The sequence below is a fragment of the Streptopelia decaocto genome, assembly GCF_964273445.1.
Source record: "Streptopelia decaocto genome assembly, chromosome: 1".
NCBI lineage: Eukaryota > Metazoa > Chordata > Aves > Columbiformes > Columbidae > Streptopelia > Streptopelia decaocto.
Genome location: NC_138663.1, coordinates 29560742 through 29585781, shown reverse-complemented (window position 1 = coordinate 29585781; position 25040 = coordinate 29560742). Strand labels below are relative to the sequence as shown.

Here is a 25040-nt window from a genome sequence, read left to right as displayed (position 1 = left end):
CTCCAAAGTACCCAGGGTAAGGAAGCTATGGATCCCAACAACTAGGAGTCAGCCTCCTTCCTCTAGTCCCCATAATTTTAATATGCATGAGAGCTGATGGCATGTGGGAACAATCAATGAGAGAATGACAGCTGAGTAGAATTTCCCAGCCAGCTAGTAAAGCTGTGGCCTGATTCAGTCACACCCTTTACAAGTCTGGGTTTGGGGTCCTTCCCCACCCCATGGCCAGGCAAAGAGCATAATTTTAAGTTCATTTCCAGGACAGACATCGTTGTTTGTAGACACAAGAAGATCTCTGAGAACTTCAGAAAAATCTCCAAACTTAAAAACATTAAAAATAATCAGCAATTTTCAAAAATACTAACACAGCTGTTTACTAAAACTGTAAATACACAGATCTTTTTCATCCTGTCTTTTTTAACAAATATGCTACATTCTCTCAGGGATAACTGAAGTAATGCTCACATGACCAAATATCCACATGCTTTGTTCTATGTTCATTTTCTGAGCATGCAATAGATTTTGGCAAATTTTTGTTTAAAAGAATGGGGATTTGGAAACTCACCAAGATGAACTTCCCAAAGAAGATCCTTGGAGAAAATATGAGCCTGTCTATTGAAAATATTTCCACCCTCTGAAGTACTGCTGAAATAATTGTTAACTCTTTCAGAGCTGAAAAGGGGATCAATATTATTCAGATATTCTACACCCTCTCAGAATATGGTTAAAAAAAGAAATTTTATGCCCTATGTCACATATCTATTCACATTAAGTACAAAATAACTCCTGTACTGTGAACAAAAAACAGTATTATAACCCCAGACAACAGTGCAACTATTTATCAGTGAGACACTCAGGTTCCGGACAGCACTTTCATGCATGTATAAGTACTAGTATATTCATGTGATTTCCTAAATCAAGACTTTTAACTGAAGGAAATTCAGTCTCTGATTGCCTATTATGAACCTTTGGGAAAATCTTTTATTGGCTAACTTCTATTACTTCGAAGCTAATTGCTATGAGAATACAGAATGGATGTGCACAGTGAAACGGACCACTTACTATTTGCACACAGTTCTATTCTGAACACTTGCTACTACAGGGTGAAAATTAAGGCAATTATTTCAATTTTAATAGCTGCTCTAGTTGTTGTTGAACAAGTATAATCAATTTGCAAGCAATTAGCAATTTTATAGTCATATATATAAGAAGTGTAAAGACACAGTCATTCACGCAGAAGAGAGAGCTAAGCAAGATCTGTGATAAACACCACAGAAAATAGAATATCTGTGGGGATACCAAGGAACGGTCAGAATCACATTCAGGCAAATACACAATATTTAGAAATTTGTAGAAAACTGTTTCAGTAACAAACTGTAGTAAATACGGCAAACAAACAAGAACCTTAAGAATTTTATACAGTGCAATGGTAAAGAGCACAAACATGTCTTTCTATCTGCTGTTCCTTATATCGAATATATGAGATTGCTTTTAGTGGTAAACGTGTGTTTGCTTGAAGGAAGAGAAGTGGTGCAACAAAGAAGCACCTAATTAAAACCAAAGTGCCAGAGCCTAAAGCCTACAATAAGTATTTCATAAAATTATACAACAAACAGATAAAGAGGTTTTGTAAAGCAGCTGGGTTTTGATAGTTGATTCCAAGAGTGCTGCATTTGATTCCAATATCCTGTTAATCTAAAAAACATTCTTGAAATCAGTGGTTTATCATACTGCATTGGTTTCCATCTGGATATAAAAAAAAATGCAGAAAACCAGTTTGTAAAATGGATAGAACATAAGCTATTTTTGAATACATCCATGCTTGCATGGCATGGAAAAGACCAGCTATCGCACCCATTTGAACTCATCATGTTTTAAGTAATCAACATATCCTACCATTTTGTGTGAGTTTAGTGGAGCAGAGAAAGGACGTAATCCAGAAGGACTCTTTAGTGGTTTTTACTGCTTGGCTGTTGTTTCCTAGGAAAATTCCCTTTGAAAAGGGGAGTTTGAGGTAGCGACCAGAATCCTGAAGGTTTGTGTTTTCTTCACACTGTGAAAACAAACCAGTTAAAATAACTGTACTGCACAAAGGACCCAATCTCCAAATTATATTATTGTATTATTGTTTCTCTGCCAGAAATTGAAGAGTTTTTACTATGCCTGTTGCAAGTTTGGTTTTGGATCATAGCTTCAGATCTGACATTGAAGTCCAAGAAATTTGCACAGGTTATTTCAAATGAATAGCTACAAATGTTAGTGTTAAAATATAAAATTTATCTGGGAGAATATAAAATCCTCTGAACAAAGAGATAACTGTTAAACGTGTTCCACAAAAACTGAATTATCTCTAAAAATGATAATATTGAGTAGATCTGCATAAATGAGCTTGCTTCATTTTCCAGCTTCAGTAATTCAGTAAGAGGGTATCACGGGTTTCACTTTTTGTGTTTTAATTGAACTTACCTTTGTGAAATCCATTATAAATACAATGTAATATAACAGTAAGACTCAGTAAAACCAGTCTGCTGATGCAATTGCAGTTTGTAATGGGAATTAATATTAAACAATCAGCAATGGATATTTTAATGGTGACAAGACTATCACTCATCTGGTAATACAGACTTTCTCAGCCTAATGGTTCTGGGCATTTAAAGTGTGCTCCAGAGGAATCATTACAGCTAATGATTACTAATTCAAATTACCTTGTGTACAATAAGTTCATGGGTGCCATCTGGCAGAGTCCTCCCATTTTCCTGCATCAGAGGCACGAAAGAAAAGCCAAACAACTTCTTCTCACCCTTTTCTTTCGCTGAAATACATATGTAAATAGCGGCATTTAAAGTTAATGTTATACATTTTAGACAAAATAAATGGATATAATGCAACATAAGAAATTATACTGGAAGCTATTTGCAGCTAATCAGACTAAGATTATCTTAAATTTCTTTTCAGATTTGCGCATTCTCTCCTGTAATGGTTTCTTTTATCTGACTGCAAACCAGAAAGTGGTATTCTGGAGTGATTTGGTATTTATTAAGAACAAATAATAGAAACCACCAAATACGCAGTCTTAGTAATACATAGAACGCCAGAAAACCCAAATGAATGTGACGTAGCCAGCCCAACACAAAGAGAAAAGGATATTTATTCGTGACAATTCTGCCCTATAGTAGCTTCTACCTACTGGTCTCCATTTCAGGTCAGCCTCGGGCTGCACTGCACTTCTGTTTTCAAATAAGGCACCAGTCTCTGTAGATAAGATTGAAGATGTCACTGTTCCTTACATGAATGTCAGGGAGTAGATAACATTTTCAAACTTGGGTGCCTAAGCTCAAATTCCGAAACATATCCATCACCTAAATATAAAGCAGACTACAAAACACTGAGATGGCACAGATTGCACTGAAGTCAATGAGTGCAGATGCTGAACACTTTTGAAAACCAACCAATCTTTCATCAAATGTGTGTATATATATGACTTTTGAGTATGGGTTTAGCATAGCTGGTGTGGTATAGGCAATCATAACAAAAATGTCCAACTCATACTGCATGGGAATGTATCATCTATTTGAAACATACCACTGATGTTTTTCCTTTATTACTTCATAGTTTATGAATGAAATCTTAAAAAGAAATCAATGCAAATTTCTTCCTGTATTACCTATTCCTTACATGTTGTAGTTTGTGTACGCAAAAATCTAAATATACTATCATTTACTGTGTGTGCCAATTTCCACAAAGACCATCTAAATAATCAAATCTTGCTACCTCTACATCACCAAAAAGAGCCAAACAGCAGCAGCAATTTTACCCACCTTTCTCCACAAGCTTGACAGCAGTCAACACCATATCTATGAAAACTGTCCTGCATACTTTGGTACACAGAATATGGACCCAGATCTCAGTTTTTACCTCAAAATCATCTCTAAAATTGTTCAGAATATTTAGAGAATTTGGGAATTTTATTTTATAAGTAAAAAAAGGCAACACAAAAGTGATGTTAATGGACCTGAAGTATCTACATATGTTTCCCATTGGCTGGATTGCTAAACATGCACTAAGCAACAGGTATAACTTTGGAGAATTCACTAGGTAAATTCTAAATTTACATTTTGAGATTACCTGAAGTTCTGTTTACATTAGCAGCTGCAATGTTGTCTATTTCTATTTAATAAAACTAGACTGATTTCTCCTGGTATTTAGGCTTTACCAAAGCACTAAGCTCCACCAAGTAGAGCTGCAAGCCTGAGCAGCTGTGTCATAAAAGCATCACAGAGAAAAATCTTTTTCCTGAGGTATTATGGAAACTCGTGTGCTGACTGCAGCTGTAACAGAGAGGACGAGCAGAAGTTGCAAACAGCGCTTACTGGAACAGTGCCGGAATTCACAGCGGATGTGTGCTCCTCTGAATTTATCCACAGGGATAGGAAGTTTCAGCAGCTCAGACCATCTGGGACCATTGTTATGATAAAGCACAAAGGAATGGTACTCACTGGCTGGTGGCTCTCCAGAGCCAAATGAGATAAAATCCTAATGAAGAAAAAGTATTGATTAGAGATTAAAGGCAGATTGGTCCACTGGTGAGATGTCATCAAGGACTGTTTTTGCAAGAAAGACTATTTAATACTTACATTTGTATCATAAATGCCACATGCTCAATATCTTAAAACCCCACAAAAATAGTAACACTTTGTTAATATTTGCTAATTAGAAAAAAAAAATGGCAAGAATCATCCCCACTGATGAGCATCTAAGTATTCTATATGTCCCAGCATGAAAAAAGAAATATATCCAGATTCTCTGATTAGGAAGAAACACAGTGTTGGTTGCCTTTGCAACACTCATGATGGTCTCTCCATAGCAAAGTATGCAAAGGGATTTTTTTAAATCCTGCCTTGGGAATACCTATTAATTCTCTGTGAGACAGGTAAGATGTAGCTTTTCTCCTCATGAATTATAAGGGATCACCTTTGCATCACGGTATCCCTTATTTGTTTTATGTGTACATATATAAAGTATATATATATATACACACACACAGGTATATGTATTTATATACATATAAAACCATACATACATTGCACGTCATGCACTTCACGTATACACATGCACACACAAAATCTGCACCAGACTGTTTGTGTCATCAACCTGTCTTCATTTTGCTACCCCACAGCCCTCAACATCATGTAGAGCAAGTGAAAAAAGTACTTTCGAAAAAAAAGAAAATAAAAATTATGCTAAATATATATGGAAAAGGTTGAATGTGAACAGAAATCTTTTGGTAAAAAACAAACAAAAAAAAAAAACCAAAAAAAACCCCACCAAAACAAAAAAACCAAAACAAACAAAAAAAGAAAACAAAATGGAAAAAAAAAAAAAACAAACAAAAAAAAAACCACCAAAACCAAAACAACAAAAACCAAAGCAACTGTGAAATAGTCATCTATTAATAATAAAAATATAAACCAGTGCCTGTTTGTAATGTATCACCAGCAGTAAGAAATGAAATAAAATCTGAAGAAGGAACATTAATTTATTCTTTTTTTGACACATGGTGGTGATTTTTGCATAAAGGATCCTGGATTTATTAAAATCAGACAAAAATTGAAATTATGGAAACACATTCTGTGTAACATGAGGAAATGCATATCTACCATGAAGAATTATTGTAAAATCAAAAATTTCTCCAAAACTTGATCTTGTTTAAACATCTTCCAGCATCTTAATGGCATCATTAGTTATTTGGTTGGCAATTGTAGGTGTTTATCTGAATCACTCAACTGATCACAGAAATAAAATCAACATTCATTTTATAAAGGCTTTAAGCAAAATGGAAAAACTTTGAATATCTAAAGACAGCACAAGATGCAACCTTTCCAAAGTAATTTTCTACTTTTCAAACAATGTCACAAAATATGATTTACATCTGAAAAAACGTATCCAAATTAACTACAGTAAGGAAAAACATACAACAAAGATACCTTTAAAATTTGACCACTGCTGTCCACGACATGCATTGTCACTTCCACGTTTCTGGCCACACTTTTCCCTCCTTTCTCAAATTCTCCTCTTTCTACAGTGATATATAAATCATTCCTCATTTCACCTATATTAAAAAAAAACACAACAAAACCAAACAAACAAACAAAACCACAAACACACACACACAAAACAAACCACAAACAACCAAACACAAAGTGTGCAAAAGTCAATTCAGTTTACTTACATTTTGCTTTTAGCGATTTAGTAGACAGTCTTCCAAACAAGGGATAGTATCACACCCACAATTTATCAGTATTTTCAGACTTTTAATAGTAACAATTGCTTTTGTAAACCAAGAAAACTCCTTGAAGAACTGATTACAACTTTTTTACACTTAATCTCAAAAGAAAGTGTATTACTCCGAAGAAGCAAAGAACAAGAGGTTGGTGTTCTTTCCATTAGAAAGGCAGGCTTCCCAGATGGCTACCACTCAAATCTGTCTTTCTAATCTAAAAGATCTCAACATATTTTACATTGACAGGGTGTTCATAGTTTTCTAGCAAAAAGTTAGCTAAGTTAGCTTGTTTTCTGCTTGATGGAAAGGCTTCAGAGAAATTAAAATCTTCATTAACACAAACTACAAATCCAATACATGCACTATGTCCAAGTTATGAAATACTGCTAGCATGTTTAAATTGAAACTCTTTGCACGTTCATACATTAACATGCTTAAGCATTCTCGCAGACCGTAACCAGATCTTCTGGATGAGATCAATGGTAATTTTATTTTTGTTTCAATTGACAAAAACCACAGAGTTTATGGTTGATGAAAGGAAGAAAGACTGTTTGGCAGTTGGTGGAGCAAAGCTGGTGGTGTCTGGAGTGGCGTGGTAGGGAAGCCCCCATTGTATTTGAAGATGCTAAAACTATTTCTAAAAGCATAATCTATCTCTGGACAAACATTAATTACTAGACCTGCTTGGAAGCAACTGGGCTTTCCTTATGAAAGCTAGAAAAATGAAGGATGGAGCAGCATCATAACTAGCAGCATTTTCTAAAACTCTAGTTTCTAGATTTGTCAGAAAAAGACATTAAGAATATCTGCTTTCATCTAGTGAAATACAAGTTTAGCATAATGGGAATATCCTCTTCTAATAAAGCAGATTTTCACTGAGCACTGCTGAGAAGAAACCAAGCATGACAGCTTTGTGTATTTATAGGTGTACCACTTAGAAATCAAATCCAAGATGGATACTTGTAATGCAAGTAAAATTAATTACAAAACATGTAACTGATAAATAATTAGTGTATCTTCAATTTCTGGTGCCATTTTAATGTGCAAGCAGAATGTGACCTGCTTGAGCTTTCAAGGATACTCTCATGTTTCACATTTCTAGCATTTATTTTACCATATGCAACTCTCCAGTGATTTTTAAGAACCAGAAGCAAAGATCTTACTACAGTCTTCTAATATTTTTATAATATTATTCCATCACTAGATACAAACTAAAGAAATGATGCCTCCAAAGCATAATCTAAACAACTGCAAATCTGCTATTTTATTACCTTATTATCAATAATCTTCTGAAATAACTGTAGACAGAGGATAGAATACAGCTAGAGAGAATGAACAGAAACAAATATCAGGACCAGATGGTATTCATTTAAGAGTTTTGTGTGAAGTTAAGGATGAAAGAGCTGAATTACTAATAAGTGTGTGCAACCATTGAATCAATCTCTGTTTCCCAGTGGGAACCAGGTTGAAAATAAGCAAAAGGTGGTGGTTATTTAGGTAATGGACAGCAAGATTTGTAAAAACAAACAAACCACAAACAAAACCAAACAACCCAAAAACCAACGAAATATCAACATAACCCAAACCAATCAAAGAAAAAAAAAAAAAAACAAAACACCCAAAAAACACCCAAACACCAAAACAACAACAAAACCACAAAAGCAACCTCAAAACCAAACCAAAACCTTTCCAAAGAATGTTGGATGTTGTAAATGTGAGAGATGCATAAGAGTTCAAGGGAAGAATGGAGAAGTCATTGAAGGAAGAGGCACTAAAGAATATGAAACAGAGGATCACAAGCAGCTCAGGAAATCCCTTGAGCTGAAAATAGCTGGAGGCTGGGAGAGCGTCAGAGGTAATTACATACACACATAGACACACGTGCAGTTCTTACTCCTCCTTAGGTGTATTTACAGCATGGGGATAGATGGGCCTTTGATCTGACTCAGTAAAGCTATTTGTTTGTTTATTCAAGTCACAAAATAACCCTTAAAACTACTAGATTCTGATTATTTCCACATCAGAGTAAGACTTTATTATAGAAGTTTTAGAAGCTATTAATACTGCAGTATATATGTTGAGTCCTTACTTAGCATATGCTTCTTCTAGGATCAGTTCTAGTTAGTGCTGGCAGTTGGTGACCAAAAAAGAGAAGACTTGTTAGAGAACTAATTTTAGCACATAACTTGTAGTTGCATCAATTTCTCTTTAAAGATCAAGTTTAATTCCACGTGCATTTGTGCTACATTCAGCCATTATTTTTATTTATCAGCAAGGACTTATTTCAATTTTCCACAGGGTCTTCACAGAAACATAAGCAAATCACTATTTCTACCACAAATTTCATGACCCAGCCCAGATAAAACTCAGTGAAAGCCACATTTTTTTTCCTTTTTAAACAGAGTAAAATGTACCGAATTTAAATGCAAATGACATGGGAACAGGTTGCCCAGAGAAGCTGTGGATGTCCTGTCAGTCAAAGTGTTAAGGGTCAGGTTGGATGGGGCTTTGGGCAACCTGATCTAGTAGAAGGTGTCCCTGCCCATAGCAGGCAAGGATGATGATCTTTAAAGGTCCCTTCCAACCGAAACCATTCCATGATTCTATACAAAAATAAGAAAGCTTTTCCAAAAGAAGTAGTCAGAGCTTCACTGTAGTTAAGCAGGCTTTCACAAACAGTGTCTCTATTCAAGGTTTTTAAAAAAAATCCAAATCCATTGAGTTTCACCTTTGGAATTGCCAGGAGAAATCAAATCACAAGGAAAGACAGACAGGGGAGTAGGATGTACTTTCACAAATATTGTCCTGTTCTGTTACAGAACCTTGGCAGAGTTTGCAATCAGTGTCATGAGAGGATAGTTCACAAGAGGTTTGTCCTGACCTACATCCATTCAGGAATCTCTACTTTGTTTTCAATATGTCAGAGCAAATCATGACACACGGGTCATGTTACTGAAAGAAAATGCTAGTTTTTCTCCATTATCACGCAAGGCAAATTAAATCCAAGAGGACACTAAGCCTCTCACACTATATGAGGAATAAGGATGATTTATATGGAAATGGATGGAGAAGCAGAAGGGTGATACCTGAAAGAGACTGGAAAATTAATCAAAGAGGAGGTAGACTATGTCCTATATATCAAGGGTATACTCTGCATCAGGCAGATTTAACAGCAGTTTCCAGTTCTGTAAGTATGTTGCACATCTGACATGTTAATATTTACAAAAATGTAGGTTTTGGTTTAAATTTGGCCTTGCCTCTGGATTTGTACACACACATATTTCACTTTTGATTTTAAAAAGATCACTGCTTGCAACAAAAATGTAAAAATACCCAACTATATTTAACTGGCAGAGTTCAGGTAAGCGTACCGGAATGTTACTAACTTAAAGTCATATTCCTGACAAATCTTTAGCACAATGTTTGTATGAACATATTACAAATAAAAGCTCATGAAATCAAAAAGTCAATGGAGTTGTAAAAATCAGGCACAAAACCTTATCAGAAAATAGCTGACAGTAAAAATGGGAATAGATTTGCTAAGTAAATTTCACTCTGGAAAGAAAAAATGAAACAAAATTATAATAATAACTTAGACAAATATATTAGGATAGAAATTTTCAAAATAATTTCTCTTTCAATATATTTATCTGGAGAGCTCTTTAGCACTTTTATTCATCACTGTAGAAATGCCATTGCTTCAGTCTTCTTTAACAGAAATTCTGTCTCCAAAAAATGAGATTGTCTGTGTAAAACTAAGGACATTCTTTTATGGCCCCTCTTCCAGGAAGAACAATTCCAACTTCCTCGATAAAGTATTCAAACATCAGCCAATTGTTGAATTTATCTCTATTCCTTTAACTGATCTTTTTAATTTATGGCAACTGTAATTACATATTTGATTACAAGAACATGCACCATTTTTCTATGAGATCTTTGCCTTAACCAGTATATGAGACAGATAATTCTGACAGATTGTCAGACAGATCTGACAGATCATTTTATTTCTACTTAAAGGGGCGACTACAGCTGTAAGTAGCACTGAAAGGCAAAGTCCTACTGAATATCTGAGTTCTGAGGCCAACTTGGTAAGTACAAACAGTATCTTCAGCTTAAGCATCTGCATGACTCAAATCTCTCCTAAGTGTATGCATACTGAGATTTTTACACAGTCTTATACCTGACCAAATGTGAGGAATTTACACAGAAACAAGATGTTAGCACAATGCATCAGATTTTAATTACTGGTTGAAAACATGCCTATAGAATTGAATCTTGATCAGACATGATGAGACTTTTAATATGATGAAAATGCAACATACTTATTCTGGCTTATTTCCATGTTGAGAAATACAAAGTCCACTTGTCTAAGTCCTGTTTCAGTGAAAACATCCAATGGTTATTTTCAGCATTAAGTTTGGTACAGGAATTACCAACTGAAAACTATCGAAAACCACGTTCAACTTTAAGGTGACAAACCTACCTCTCTACCTATAATGAAGCTGTGCGGTATGAAAGATCTAGCTGATTTGAAAGCATTTCTTTCAAAAGAAAGGTCAGCTCATTTCTGCCTGTTCTTACGGAGCATCCCCATCTCCTGACTCCTGTTGTGACAGTTTCTTTAAGCTTTCTGAATTCACCATGGCTTCTGGACTGCGCAATGAGCCTGTGGATGTCAGTATCCAGTCAGTAACACTGTTAACCATTACAGGGTCAAACCCCATTATAGGTCAGCTTTGCCTATAAAAAAAACCTGAGATATAGTTTTCTGGGTAAGAAAAGACTATAGAATGATGAACCACACAAACTACTATCATTAAACATGTTTTGTGGAGCTAAACCACCTAGGTCTCCTAGGGTGTGCAGGGCACTTCTAGACACGTGAGTTATGGGCTATGTGAACAGAAGCTGGACAAAAGCCATTAAAGAAGCCATGTGCTGCATTTCTGTATTGTCTGAATCACTTCACTGCTTAGAAAGCTGCTTATCTTGGCACAGCTACTTTCTAGCCACTATGCCAATAAAAAATTAGGTTAACATGTTACAGCCAACCATAGGAAAGGCAGAAGGCTGTTGCACATTGGACGTGAGACGATAAACAACAAAGCAGAAAACAACAACAAAAAGTTGGTGTTGGTCCCTGTGAGAGTAGGAGGTAATAAGCTTGGAACAGATGGAAGAACTATAAGGATCAAAGAGTATCTAGGGATGCTGTTTGTTCTTACTTCAGACAATAACAGAATGCACTGAAAAAGGGTATCAATGTATTCTGTCTTAATTACAGAAGTGACCCATTAACCCAACACGTTTGCACTACTAAACACCCTATTATTTCACGTATTGGGCTAATCAAAACCAGATCTTTAAATATTAAAAGTCTGTATACTGAAGCACTATGAATTGAGGGCTAGAGCTAAATGGGAACTGATAGAATTTAACAAAGAAAAAAAGTAAAGACGTAGTGGTGTGGATGATTATACAGCCTTAACTTTCCTGTGCAGCACAAGTGTTGAGTGCACATTCTGCAGGGACATTTACTCTGGTAAGTGAATTTAATTGTGTGTGAAAGGTGTTGAACTGAAACATCTTGGTTGCTAAATCAAAATGTGCACAGCACAGCATTGGCAGTACCTGCCTCTTCATGTGGTCCTGCCAATACATGTCAGCTTTGACCTGGCAAAAATGTCTTGAAAGCACTATTTATAGGCTGAGAGAGGAAAAACTCCCAACTTCTTGCCACAGATGTAGGTGCTAACCAGGCACATCACAGCTCAAGGTTTCTGACCTAAGAAGAAACAAAAGTTTTGCGACTCCAACCCAACTAGCAATGAAGTGTGCAAGGGCTGAATGGGAGTAGAGGACAGATCAGCATCAATTACATAAAAAAGGCGATAAGGAGCAGGAGAAAAGGCCAAGTAACATGACAAAACAACCACTGCTGGAGGACATGCTTAGCTAATGGAGATCAGCCCTCCTGAGCCTGCCAACTATAAAAGACAAATGTTAAATAACCAGTAAAGAGAAGAGAGCCAAGAGTAATTTGCAGGTTGGAGATGACAATGCATGCTCAGGGGTCCTATAATCTCCACCACACAGTTTCATTATGGGATGGCTCTGCAGGCTCTCTTTCCTTTGTAGGAGGCAGCATCATCACTACCCAGGTCCTGTGTACAAGCACAGGTCTGCTGCTGCTCACAGGATGCACTCCCCACTATGGGACCTACACCGCACCATCCCACTGAACCTCAGGTAACAGGAGCAACACAGGTAAACCACTCGTAAGGGGAAAGATCAGGACGAGTGTCAGGAGAACATTTGTATGAATATATAGTTTGCTTTTTAATTTTTCTAGAAATATTAGTACCTAACCTAAGTGTCAAAGTAACGATCCTTCATCACAACATTGTTTTTATATGTACACTGAGGAAGCTGTATTCACAATTTCAACACAGATATTACAACAAGACTTTTGTCATATTCCAACCACATTTAGAATTGTGGAATTTCTCATAGCATATTAATATGGAACAAAGTTTTCAAGCTAAAGACAGCTGTCAAAGATCAAAGGCAGTTATCTCTGTCAGAAAGCAAAGAGAGTTTAGTTTGCCTGCTATCCTTGAAAAGATTTCTAGTGAAATAAATTCCGATTTGATTGTTTAGTACTGTAACAAAACACAGCGTGATTGTATTTGAACAAGATAGAATCTCTGATAGTTACAGCTTTCAGTGTGCAAATCTAAACTGTCCTGACAGCAGCCACTAATTTAAAAATAATTACACAGAACTCAGTAGGAGCTTTTGTTAGGAAACACTTCTTTGAAAGCTTTGCTCAGAATTATAGGTCCTTTAGAGCCATGAATTGAAAAGGAGCAGAAAACACTATTTTTTTCAGAGAAAGTTCTTGTTCATTTACATTTCTGTAAAATACAAGCTAATGAATTGCTTTGTTTTATACCCTAAACATTACTTGAACAGCTCTTAAAGCAATTTCAGTTGTAGGAACTGAAAATCTCTAGATGTGGCACAGACAAAACAGTGTTATCCAGGATGTAGGATGGTAGGATCTCAAAAAAACCACATAGAAGGTGATTTTAACTTGAGGAGAGAGATAGGGACCCTTAGTCTACCTTGCTTCTTACCCTTGGAGTCAATCCATGCCATCTGCCTTTTAGCAGCTGGAATGGCCTATGATGTTACTATCCATGCTGATACACAATAAGCAAAACTGGAAGATAAAATACAAGGGCAGGAAATCTTCCAGTCCTTTATTAGTCCAGTGAACTTGGAACAGGGACAGCTAAAATTAAGGTAAGTAAAAGTAACAGAAACACAGGGAATAACACAGAAGAGCTCAATTCAGAAGTGGGTGGCCCTGTATCTGGGTGATAACACCACTGACCAGGAGTATATAGCCTAAGTTTCAACAAGTTATACTACAAGCTGATCATATTTGCAGTAGTCACAACCCGCAGGTTGTAAATACTTGAACTATCAAAATACATGTGATTATTAATATATACACTGCAGGGAAGGAAGGGGAGAAGAGATTAAGTTCTCGAGTATTACAGCAATACTGAACTCTTGCTAATGCCTTTTTGGCAGTTAAGCTTTGATGATTTCATAGAATAATTGAATAATTTGGTTTAGAGGGGTCTTTTAAAGGTCATCTAGTCCAACCACCCTGCAATGAGCAGGGGCATCTTCAACTAGATCAGGTTGTTCAGTTTGGCCTGGAAAGTTTCCAGGGCTGGGGCATCTACCACCTCTCTGGGCAACATATTCCAGTGTTTTACCATCCTCATCGTAAAAAATTTCTTCGTTATATCCAGTCTAAATCTCCTCTCTTTTAGTTTAAAACCATTATCCCTTGTTCTTCCACTACAGGCCCTAATGAAAACTGTATCTCCATCTTTCTTATAAGCCCCCTTTAAGGACTGAATGGCCATAATAAGGTCTCTCACAGCATCCTCACAGCTAAGTTGAGGAGGTGTGGTCTAGACAATAGAGTAGTGAGGTGGGTTGCAAACTGGCTTAGGGAGAGAAGCCAGAGAGTGGTAGTCAATGGTGCGGAGTCTAGTTGGAGGCCAGTATCTAGTGGAGTGCCTCAGGGGTCAGTGCTGGGGCCAATATTATTCAATATATTCATTAACGATTTGGACGAGGGAATTGAGTGTACTATCAGCAAGTTTGCTGATGACACCAAGCTGGGAGGAGTGGCTGACACGCCGGAGGGCTGTGCTGCCATCCAGTGGGACCTGGACAGGCTGGAGAGTTGGGCGGGGAATAACCTGATGAAATTTAACAAGGGCAAGTGTAGAGTCCTGCACCTGGGCAGGAACAACCCCAGGTTCCAGTATAGGTTGGGAGATTACATATTAGAGAGCAGTGTAGGGGAAAGGGACCTGGGGGTCCTGGTGGACAACAGGATGACCATGAGCCAGCACTGTGCCCTTGTGGCCAGGAAGGCCAATGGCATCCTGGGGTGTATTAGAAGGGGGGTGGTTAGTAGATCGAGAGAGGTCCTCCTTCCCCTCTACTCCGCCCTGGTGAGACCACACCTGGAATATTGTGTCCAGTTCTGGGCCCCTCAGTTCAAGAAGGACAGGGAACTGCTGGAGAGGGTCCAGCGTAGGGCAACCAAGATGATTAAGGGAGTGGAGCACCTCCCTTATGAAGAAAGGCTGAGGGAGCTGGGTCTCTTTAGTTTGGGGAAGATGAGACTGAGGGGGGACCTTATTAATGTTTATAAATATATAAAGGGTGAGTGCCATGGGGATGGAGCCAGGCTCTTCTCGGTGGCAAACAATGATAGGACAAGGGGTAATGGGATCAAGCTGGAACACAAGAGGTTCCACTTAAATTTGAGAAGAAACTTCTTCTCAGTAAGGGTGACAGAGCACTGGAACAGGCTGCCCAGGGAAGTGGTGGAGTCTCCTTCTCTGGAGACATTCAAAACCCGCCTGGACATGTTCCTGTGCGACCTCACCTAGGTGTTCCTGCTCCAGCAGGGGGATTGGACTAGATGATCTTTTGAGGTCCCTTCCAATCCCAAACATACTGTGATACTGTGATACTGTGAACCAAGAAAATAAGACAGAGGAGGTAGGAAGGAGAAGGAAAACAATACAGAAGTTCCTTGTACTTGTCTAACCAAGTATGTAGTCATATGTTAGTATCTTTGTTTCCTCCAGTGACTTGTAGAAATGATAATTCCTTTGGTACACAGGATCAAAGCTTTAAAAAAGTATTAAAATAGGATTTGGAAAGCAGAGGATATTCCTTATAGATTACTACAGTTTAATGAAAGGTCAAAATTCAGGGTGTCTTTACAATATTGCTTGAACATATTTTGTGTAACTGATATATCCAAGCAATACTACTTTCAGAAATTAAAAATACATATTTCTGGATTCTTGGAAATCAGAACAGCAAACAAAGGCAGGTGTTAAATTTAGGCTGCTTTTATTCGGTGCAGGATACATACGACTAGAAAAAAACTGATAGCACTACTTGTGGGAGAAAAATTCTTAAGTGTGTCAGACATGTATTTCTTTTCCTAGAATCAACAGCTCTTTACTAAGTCTAAGCTCACTGACATATACAGACACTTAGCACGATGACAAGAACAGGTTCCATAGTTTTCTTGACATTCTTGCCCTCCAGACTCTTATTCTAAGTTTTGGAAGCAGGAATATGCTTCTAGTCAAAATCACATCATTGAAAAATGCATGTTATAACAAGGATAGCATTTGGTGAGATCATTTGTATAAAAATGAAAAGATGCCAGTTCTAGTTAAAAGCTTCTGAAAATAGACAGTAAGGAAGACTGGAGAGGTGTGCTTGCACACTAAAGGAATAAAAAGCCCTGTAATAATGCGTATGAAGGAGTAATGAGTATATTCAGTAGCTTTCTGACAGGATTCTGAGATTAACTGGACAGCTAAAGGACATCTAATGAAGTTAAAAGTTGACAAATGCAAAGCAATACAGATATGATGGTAAAAAAAAAAAAAGTTATTTTTCCTAAATTAAGCATATGGAAGCTTAATGTATGAAACTTAAAAGCACTGCAACATCCTGAACAGTTCATTCTATCTGCTGAATGAGCAAAAATGATAAAAAAATGACAGAATATTGAGAAACAAAACATGACTTTTATTGTTTGACAAATAAGTCAGAAAGTATGAAAATTCCATTACAGAAATTAATCCTGCAGCTTCATATGGAGTATTTAGCTATGTTATTAGTGAAATTATAGCACAGGATTACAAGATGACAAAAAAATTCAAAGTGAAGGATTACAAGCCAAGAACTTTCCAGTCAGGGCTGACTAGCTCAGTTATAGATACCAGCATTATAGACCCTCTAAGTTCACATACAAGGAAAACAATGGTCAATGTAATATCATTGTACTGACTCACCAATCCTTTAATGTCTTCTAATATCATAAGAGTTTCATAATTTCAATGTACAGGAAGAAATACAAAGTCTGATCTTAACTCACAGCAAGTGGTGGTCATAAATGCCACCAGTTTCAGATCATAAGGTGAAAAGGGTTGTCTATATCTAATTGATATCCAGCTATGAAAATCTGGTGAGGTGTCAACCAACAGGTAGGTTGTTCACATGCTGCAGTACACTTTATGGACTACGATGTTTGGGGGTGAGCTGCTGTCCTCTGTAAGATACAGAGACTTCCAAAATTGTATCTACAGCTGTTTTAAATAAGAATTATCTTTTATATTCCAGACATGCTGCATAGAGTAAGTTTGTAGGTAAAGTTCCAGGAAGTAACAGTTGGACCTAACTGAACTGCTTAGTAAAAAAAAAGATTCTACAGAAAGGCATGAGATTATGTGCTAATGTCTCATGCTGAATGGATTCTGGCTTTGATGGTACCAAGTAGCCAAGACAACTACTACTAGTAATAGACTTAGTGCTATTAAGAACAATACAGCTTAAATAAAGTGAACCGGATGCAGTTCTGGTCTGATAAGAACAAGAAAGGAAGGTGTGCAACTATACGGATGCTTACCATATGATAGGTAAGAGTCTGTTTAAAACTGGCAGCCCTAGTGGGGAGCTACAGCTCCTCCAGTAAGTCCTCATTTAGACAAACAGCAGTGCTAGAGTTTATTCCAATTCTCAAAACCCCAGACAAAACACACTAAAGATAAGGTTTTTTTGTGAAATTAGATATCTTCCACAAAAATGCGGAGAAATAGGTAGATATGTGTGCGCTAGAACACATGAGCATATGCAGCACTAAAGTCATGCACTGATACAGATGCTGTAAGTTAAATTTGGAAAAGGACTCCATAAGAGTGCACTCAAAAACAGCAAAAAACTGGTAAAAGTATGTATAGAAAAATACAGAAGACTTTTCACATTCTATCACCTATTATGTACATTAATCTAACTTAAAGTACTGCTTAAGTAGTATATTTGTAAATATTACATGCTAAATTTTATACACTATGTAATCATGTGGTTGTTTGTCTTTTCAGGAAATGGCGAACAGAAAAATGCAGGGCGTAAGCAGAGTTGCCCTTCGATGTTACACAAAGCTTTCTGAGAGTAGAGTGGCTTGTATATCCACAGACTGCCACACCGGGATGCTGGAAAGGAGCTTACTAGTGGTTGCATAGTCTGCCCTTAAATCCCAGTTAAATCTAGAAAATGCATGTTGATTAGACTCACAAGGTGACACTTTCACTGCCTTTCCTTCTACTGTCAGCTAGAATAAAGTGAGTTACTTATTTCACAGCCTTTTTGAATAATACGTGCTTTTTTTTTTAATGGCCATCTACTTCATTTCCTAGAACACTTGGAGTTCTTCATTAAAAAATTCCACAGGTCCTGGAAAGAGCGTTCTGTGGCTTCACCCTGTCAGGCTTCAGTGACATAAAAAGTATTGCTCTATAAAAACATGCACGATTATTATCAACAACATTTTGGTTTGGCATGTATGCTGATCCTAGTTACTTTTAACAGCAAAACCTCAGAACAGAAAAGGACTGATATAACGAAAAATGGAGGTCAAAGCGAGTTTAAATACACCAGAATAGGAGAGGGACTTAAAAGATGGCATTTATAGAAGAGACACTGTAGTTTAGCAGCATGAAGTATTTCTTATTGAATAATTCAAGAGAATCTGGTTCAGAACCCTAACCTAACTGCTAATTAGCCACAGCAACACGCTTACATTCAACAAAAATATAAAATGTCTAATTAATGGCCATTTCCAGTGGCAAAAGATGAAGTTCTCTAATTTATCTCTGAAAAAAGACTCTAGAAGAGAAATAAAACAAAATGGGAGCTTTAAAAGAAAAAAGTATTTCAAAGGCTAGGTTCCTGCGGGCATTTCAGTGCCTGGGGCATTCTGCTCTGCTTAGCCTTTGGAACTCATCATTGCAAGAGTGGGATGGTTATTTCTCTAGAGGAGAAATCTCCGCTATGACAGTAAACACAGAATAAAAGTTGGACGTTTTGTGAGGTATGTATACGTTTGGAGTGAGAAAGCAGCACACCAGAACCGATATATTATTTTTTAAAAATAAAAAGGGACAAACTGAGCCTGTGCAATTCTTTGAAACTCAGTTGAAAAGCTCCTCCAGCAGCTGATTACACAGTACTATTCTATAACATCTTTTTTACCGTTTATCACATTTCGTTATTTCACAACTGGAAAGCAAGTGGATACGAGAGCTATTTATAGAACTTAAAAAAATTGATAACACAGAGCAGAAGGTCACTAAGTCACAGATAAATGAAAAAAGCTTTCTTAATATGAGTTAGTGTGCTGAGTAAAACTGCTTCCACTGTTATCAACCATATTATCTATAATACAATACTCATTTGATCCAAGTTACAAATCCAACAGTAACATAATAAATAAACCCTAGACTTCCATTGAATGCTTCCACTGAACATACATATATAATCTACCTTTAAATTAAATGGTACCCAACTCATGCGTTTTATTTTTCTAAATCTTGTAGTGACAACAGCAGAGTATTTTCACCATAATACTAAAACTGTTTTATTAATTTATGTTCTTTGCATGTTTTAAGTGATTAATAGTACTAATCAAGAATGCAGAAGGGCAGATGTTTAATTGGCAGTAAGAATACAAGAGTGAATTCTCAGTTGTCAAGTTTCAGGCAGAAGTTCAAGAGAAATACATGCCCATAGCTAAAGCTGAGTCTCATTACTGAGTTTTAAATGCCTATTTAAGACCTCCTTGATCAGTGAAGTATTGAGGCTTATTTATTCTTGCCTCAGAACCTTGGTTTACATCTGATTTAGGTACACAGGAATGCAAAGACAGATCTTTATAAGAAGGTAGTCTCTGTTAAAAATCTGCAAGTCATGAGGATGATTTGCATCTGAGAGACTCGAGGCATTGTGCGTGGACTCAGCTGAAACCAAGATATGAGCTCAGCCCTGCAACATTTCTCAGCAACAACACACCACCATTATCATGCCAAACTAGTCTGCCTGCAAGTATCCCTTAAAGAGACATTTGCCTTATAATTTCAAGCATCCCATTAGACTTTTTAAAAATTTCATTTCAGGAACAGAACTATAGCTATTGCTGAGATGACCTTTCTGTATTTGTTTCTCCCCGTGCACACTGACACAAACTTTCTACCTTCATTAGGATCTGTATCTGCATAATTTGTCATACAGTATAAGAAAAATAAAGCCCCTTACATCCCTATTATTACCCATTTCCAGTATTTGAGACACAAGCCTTGTGAAACCAGAAGCTGTACAGAGTCAGTGAAATTCTTCTTTAGAAAGCTACCAGCTCCTAAATCCATAATTTTCTGCTGGCTATCCCTTTCTCTGCATAGAGCTCAACAGTCTTGTGTTCAGTCATCTTCCCTTCTATAAAATGGGCTTCCATCTCTCAAAAAAAGGCTGCTATGGCTTTATTCCCTTTTGACACTGATATAGTAACCGTACAATGTGTAATGCAATGGGGCCACTGGGACACAGTTTCCTTCTATCTGGAAAAAAAACTAACATAAAAGTCTCTGGAAAAGTTTAAGAAGTTTTAGAACACAGTATTTATATGGAAAGCAGCTAAAAACTAAGTAATTTCTCATTAGTTCTTTCTTCTGCTGCTTATTGGGAGATTTTTATTTTAAACTTACCAGGCATTATGATATTGGAAAAACCTAGTTTCCTCGTTATGGATACTCCATGGGTAAACATGGATGTATATTCTCTCCTAATTTGTTCTATGTCTCCATGAAGTAACTGAAGAGAAACTGCCAAACCTGAGAACGAAGAGAAAAACAAGAAAAAAAATAAGACATTCAAAGAGATTATAGTCCTCACTACTTCTTAAAAACTGTATATACTTGAAAGTATACATGCATTCCTGAGAACTCAGAAAATTCAGAGGAAGTTTAATAATATCGAACCATCTATTGAGGAAGGTACCAACATCCAGAAATCAATAAGGACTTGAAAACAACTACCCATGAAAAAGCATTAGCAAATTATTACTGATGTGCAGCTGAACTATGATGACATGTTGGACCAAAATTATCTCAATAGAGATGGATTCAGGCCTTAATTGGGAAAAAAATTAGAAAAATGTTAATTTAGAGAAACATCAATCACTAATATTTTCTACCAGTTCAATTTTTCACTCACTTCAACACGATTCTGCCTTCATTGGTTTGCAAGAAAATAAGCAAAAACAATGGTTCCTATCTATGGTAGAAACATGCACATCTCATTATAATGTAACACTTAACAAAGTTATATAATTTATTAATCCAAAATCTGAAGAAACACACACTAATAAACCAACATAGCATAATCAATATTTTTAACTTAGGCACAGTAATTTCCATAATGACTGAAATTTCAATTGTTTTCAATATTCATCAGATTTAATCAATCATGCTCTTTCCTATGTTTGATAGAAGACATGCAAAATGGGAGGGTGGCAATATAATAATTTTCCAATATTTATTTCTCTAGAACCAAGGAAGAATAACTTCATCTACTATATCTGCAGTATAAATTGCAAACAGTATACTTCATTACAGCTGACATTAAAAAAAACAACGGGCATGCCTTTTGGTTATATCATATATAATCACAGAGGCAAGTGTCAAGATGATATGGCTTGTAAAGATTAATCTTCCCTGACCTTCAACATTACTACAGCTTACCACACGTCAACGTACAGATCAAGGAGAAGATAAGAGCAAACTCTTCATATGCACTGAACAGTTGGAGACAAATAGACAACTCAGAAGAGTCACAATTAACTTCAGATTAAGCTTAAGTAAATAACATGTACACACAGATTGAACAAGGTCATCAGTCCTTTGGGCTTTGGAAGAAATTTCCCCTACAACCATGTTACTATTTAAGTGAATAAATTTACTTGAAGTTTGACGGTTCTTAAATCAGAGCTTGAAAAATCTGTACTAAGTGCTGCCAGTTCAGGCAATTGCACTAAAGAGATCAGAGATCTAATTAGCATGACAACTTCTATCTTTCTTCTCTTACCTACACTTACATTTTATTGTTTTGGCAACTCCAGAGAATGTGATACTCTGACCAGACTTCCATTCTCTTACGAAAAACAGCTCACCTACACATCTCCAACTGATTACATAAACAAATCTGGCAAGGAAAAGCATTCAGTGAAGTCTATTCTGATTTTAAGGATTGTATTTATGCCACGGATATCCATTACTTTGGTAACGGGAATTTGTTCTGTGGTTACCCAATTAACAACCTTTAGGAAGTAGTGATAATTGTTACTGGTGTAGATGAGAAAAAAGGTAAGAAATCATACAGGTAAAATTCAGAGTGTTAGAGCAGGTGAAAACTTTTTCATTCCTGGATGGGAAAAGTTAGGCTGGGCATAGTTCACCCAAAAATATATTTAGCCCACCTCCAACCTTTTTTCTTTAATATTTTAAGAAATTGTTATACAGACATATGTATGGGCACCTAAAAAAACAGATCACATCAACTACAACAGTGTTAATCAGATATTGTAAACTGCCTGGTGTTGAGTAAAGTTATTGTGTTTTCCATACGATAAGTTGAAGACCTCAGATCAAATCAGTACTACAGTTTCGTTTGAGCACAAATCTCACAGATTTCCTTGAAGAATTTTCTTTAGCTCAAAAATGAGATAAATGTAAAAAAATCTCATTAATAGCAAAAAAGTTTTAAAGTGAGAAATGAGTTGCCTGCCAAGGATTTGAAGCACTTGGTCACGCAAGGCAAGAAAGGTATTAGAGCTCTCTTTTTCCCAGCATTCTTTGCTAGAAAAAGAAGCATTATCCTTTTGTATCCAATAGCATCAAGAAACTCTGTCAGTCAACACACTTGAAACACGGTTTAGTCATTTTACTTATAGTATAAACACATTTTCGGAATGTAAATAGTATGCATCACCCATCTCCTCAGAATAATGAAGAACACTGGACTAAAACCAGCAAAGTTACTTAAAAATGCTAAAAGGTTAAACAGTCTAGTACAAGATAAAAGAGCAGCACTAAATCAGAATGGAAACAGAGCAAAGATGTCCAGGGAAGGCCATCTGAAGCCTCTCCAAAACCCAAGGTTTCAGGTTAACAATCTTGCCACTGAAGATCCAGCTTCCAAATGACAAGGGAATTGCCAAGAAGCGAAGCAGAAGATCTTATAAATCTAGTAAAAATGCTGAAGTTAGGAGCGCAATGACTTTATAAAATCAATGAAAAGAAGGTGATCCCAAATTAAGTTTGACTGCTCTCTCAAAGCTCCACTACTTTTGCAATTACTGTTACTGAGGTGTGATACCCGAGTTACAAGATAGGCTGCTTGAATTCCCACTGATGTGTTACATTCAGGACCTTGTGATGGGCAAAAGGAACACACTGTATATGAATAGCCAGGAACTTATTTTTAGTCCTAATGAAAGTTGTAACAGTGTAATCAAAGACTTAGGCCATTTACAATGCTATTAACATACTCCAAACAAAATACTGTTAAAATGACATATATACACACACAATCTTTCTAGTACCTATCACTTGCTCACTCTTTCACTGACCTTCTGGGGTCTTAAGGTCAATGGTTTCAACCTGGGAAGGTGGTGTGGGGTGAGCAGGTTCTCAGCATCCCAAGTCCTTTGCCATGAGGAGCGATGTTGCCAGTTTCTTCCTCCTGTCTCTCTAAGCTCCCCTTGGAGTAATTTTTATGTTTGTCAATGTGCTGAACACTTTGTTATTTCTTCACTGGTCTGCAAGTCTGCATTACATCTTAATCCATCATATATAATGTGTTTTATATTTGCCACGTGTTGTCTGTTCCTTGTTTCCCCTAAACTAGTTTTATTCTGTTCTCAAGGTCACACTACGTAATGACCAGTAACTGGCCACTGGTGAGCTGTTCATAGGTCTGGTGACTCCAGTATCCAGTACTTTGAACATCTCAGTTATGGTCATATCTTTACTCTTCTATGTTCCATTTTAGTCTAGGGTTATATATACCTAACTCTACACAGAGTTACTACATGTTGTAACTACCTATCAAATACAAAACATATATACCAAAGTGTGTTACAACTCACAATTGTATGAAGCTAAGCAGGAGCTAAAATGAAGTAGATATAATTTATTATTTTGTCGTTAGATATATGATTTTATAAGTTAGAACAAATCTCCAGGCAGGATAAGACAAGTCCACCCAGCCAAAGCCAGATAGGTAGAGGACTGTGTTGTCAGCTAAACACAAAGCCTGTGGCCAGTTACAAGCCACAGCAATCCCATATTTATGGGTCTATAAAAATACAATACACTTGCCAAAGAAACTAGGCATCCATCGTGACTGAGGAATCACACATTTCAAATAAAAGTCATGGGTTACTTGAAAAAGATGGAACATTTTACAAAGGACTAAAGTTTGTATCCTTATAAATCAAGTTACATGACTATTGATTAGAGTTAACATCACAGAGCAATTCAGATTTTCCAAAGGTTGCATATTCAGTTGAACAGGGACTTCCTCAGACACACTGCAAAACAAAGTGGAATGAAGAAGCAGTGACTAGTTGAGAGACATCACCTTCCTCACCAAAACATAACCAGAATTTTGCATACCATAATGGCCAGAAAGCCACTGAACTCAATTTACAAGTGATTAAAGCTATCTTTATGGAGAAGAAAGTAAGGGGCAGAAACAAAATGTTACTGGTCCAATTGTAGAAAGGAAGGTTTAATCGCCAGACAGTGAAGAGACAGGGTCAAGGTGGAACAGGCTTCCAAAGACTTTGGTCAGCAGCCAGTCTGGGAGCGATGGAGAAGACACTCAAAGAAAAGCAATGCAAACAAAAGAATGCAGATGTTCTTTTTGTATAAGTAGATAAAAAGGTAATTCATTCACATTTCTCCTATGGAAACACGAATACCTTTCTCTGTAATAAAACAAATGTCCTTTAATTTAATTCCACTCTGATAATGTATTTCAACATCAGTTCTTTCTCATCTCATTTCATGCACTAGACAATAAAATGATCAGCTTTGGAAAAAAACAAAGCATTCCTGCTGGAACAGCTGTGCACAAACAAAGCAAAGATAACTGCAACATGCCACCATACACTGCATCTGACTGTGGCCAATATGATCATTATACCATCTACGAGATCCAGAATCTATCCAAAACTTCATAACTATGAATTTTTCATTTCTAGAACATTAAAACAATGAAAATGATTATCCAGTCTCTGAAG

At 36.7% G+C, this 25040-nt stretch overlaps 1 protein-coding gene across 3 annotated transcripts in view; it reads right to left on the bottom strand.

Moving 5' to 3' along the window:
- The window catches only part of DOCK4 (dedicator of cytokinesis 4), a 235345-nt gene that overhangs the window by 85244 nt on the left and 125061 nt on the right, over positions 1-25040 (bottom strand). For all 3 annotated transcript variants that reach the window (XM_082050185.1, XM_082050186.1, XM_082050187.1), the window contains exons 13-17: positions 20443-20568; positions 5985-6109; positions 4371-4533; positions 2706-2812; positions 1897-2053 (exon numbers count right to left, since the gene is read on the bottom strand). In XM_082050185.1, coding sequence (XP_081906311.1) covers positions 1897-2053; positions 2706-2812; positions 4371-4533; positions 5985-6109; positions 20443-20568 — 678 coding nt within the window. The remainder of the gene's footprint in view (positions 1-1896; positions 2054-2705; positions 2813-4370; positions 4534-5984; positions 6110-20442; positions 20569-25040) is intronic.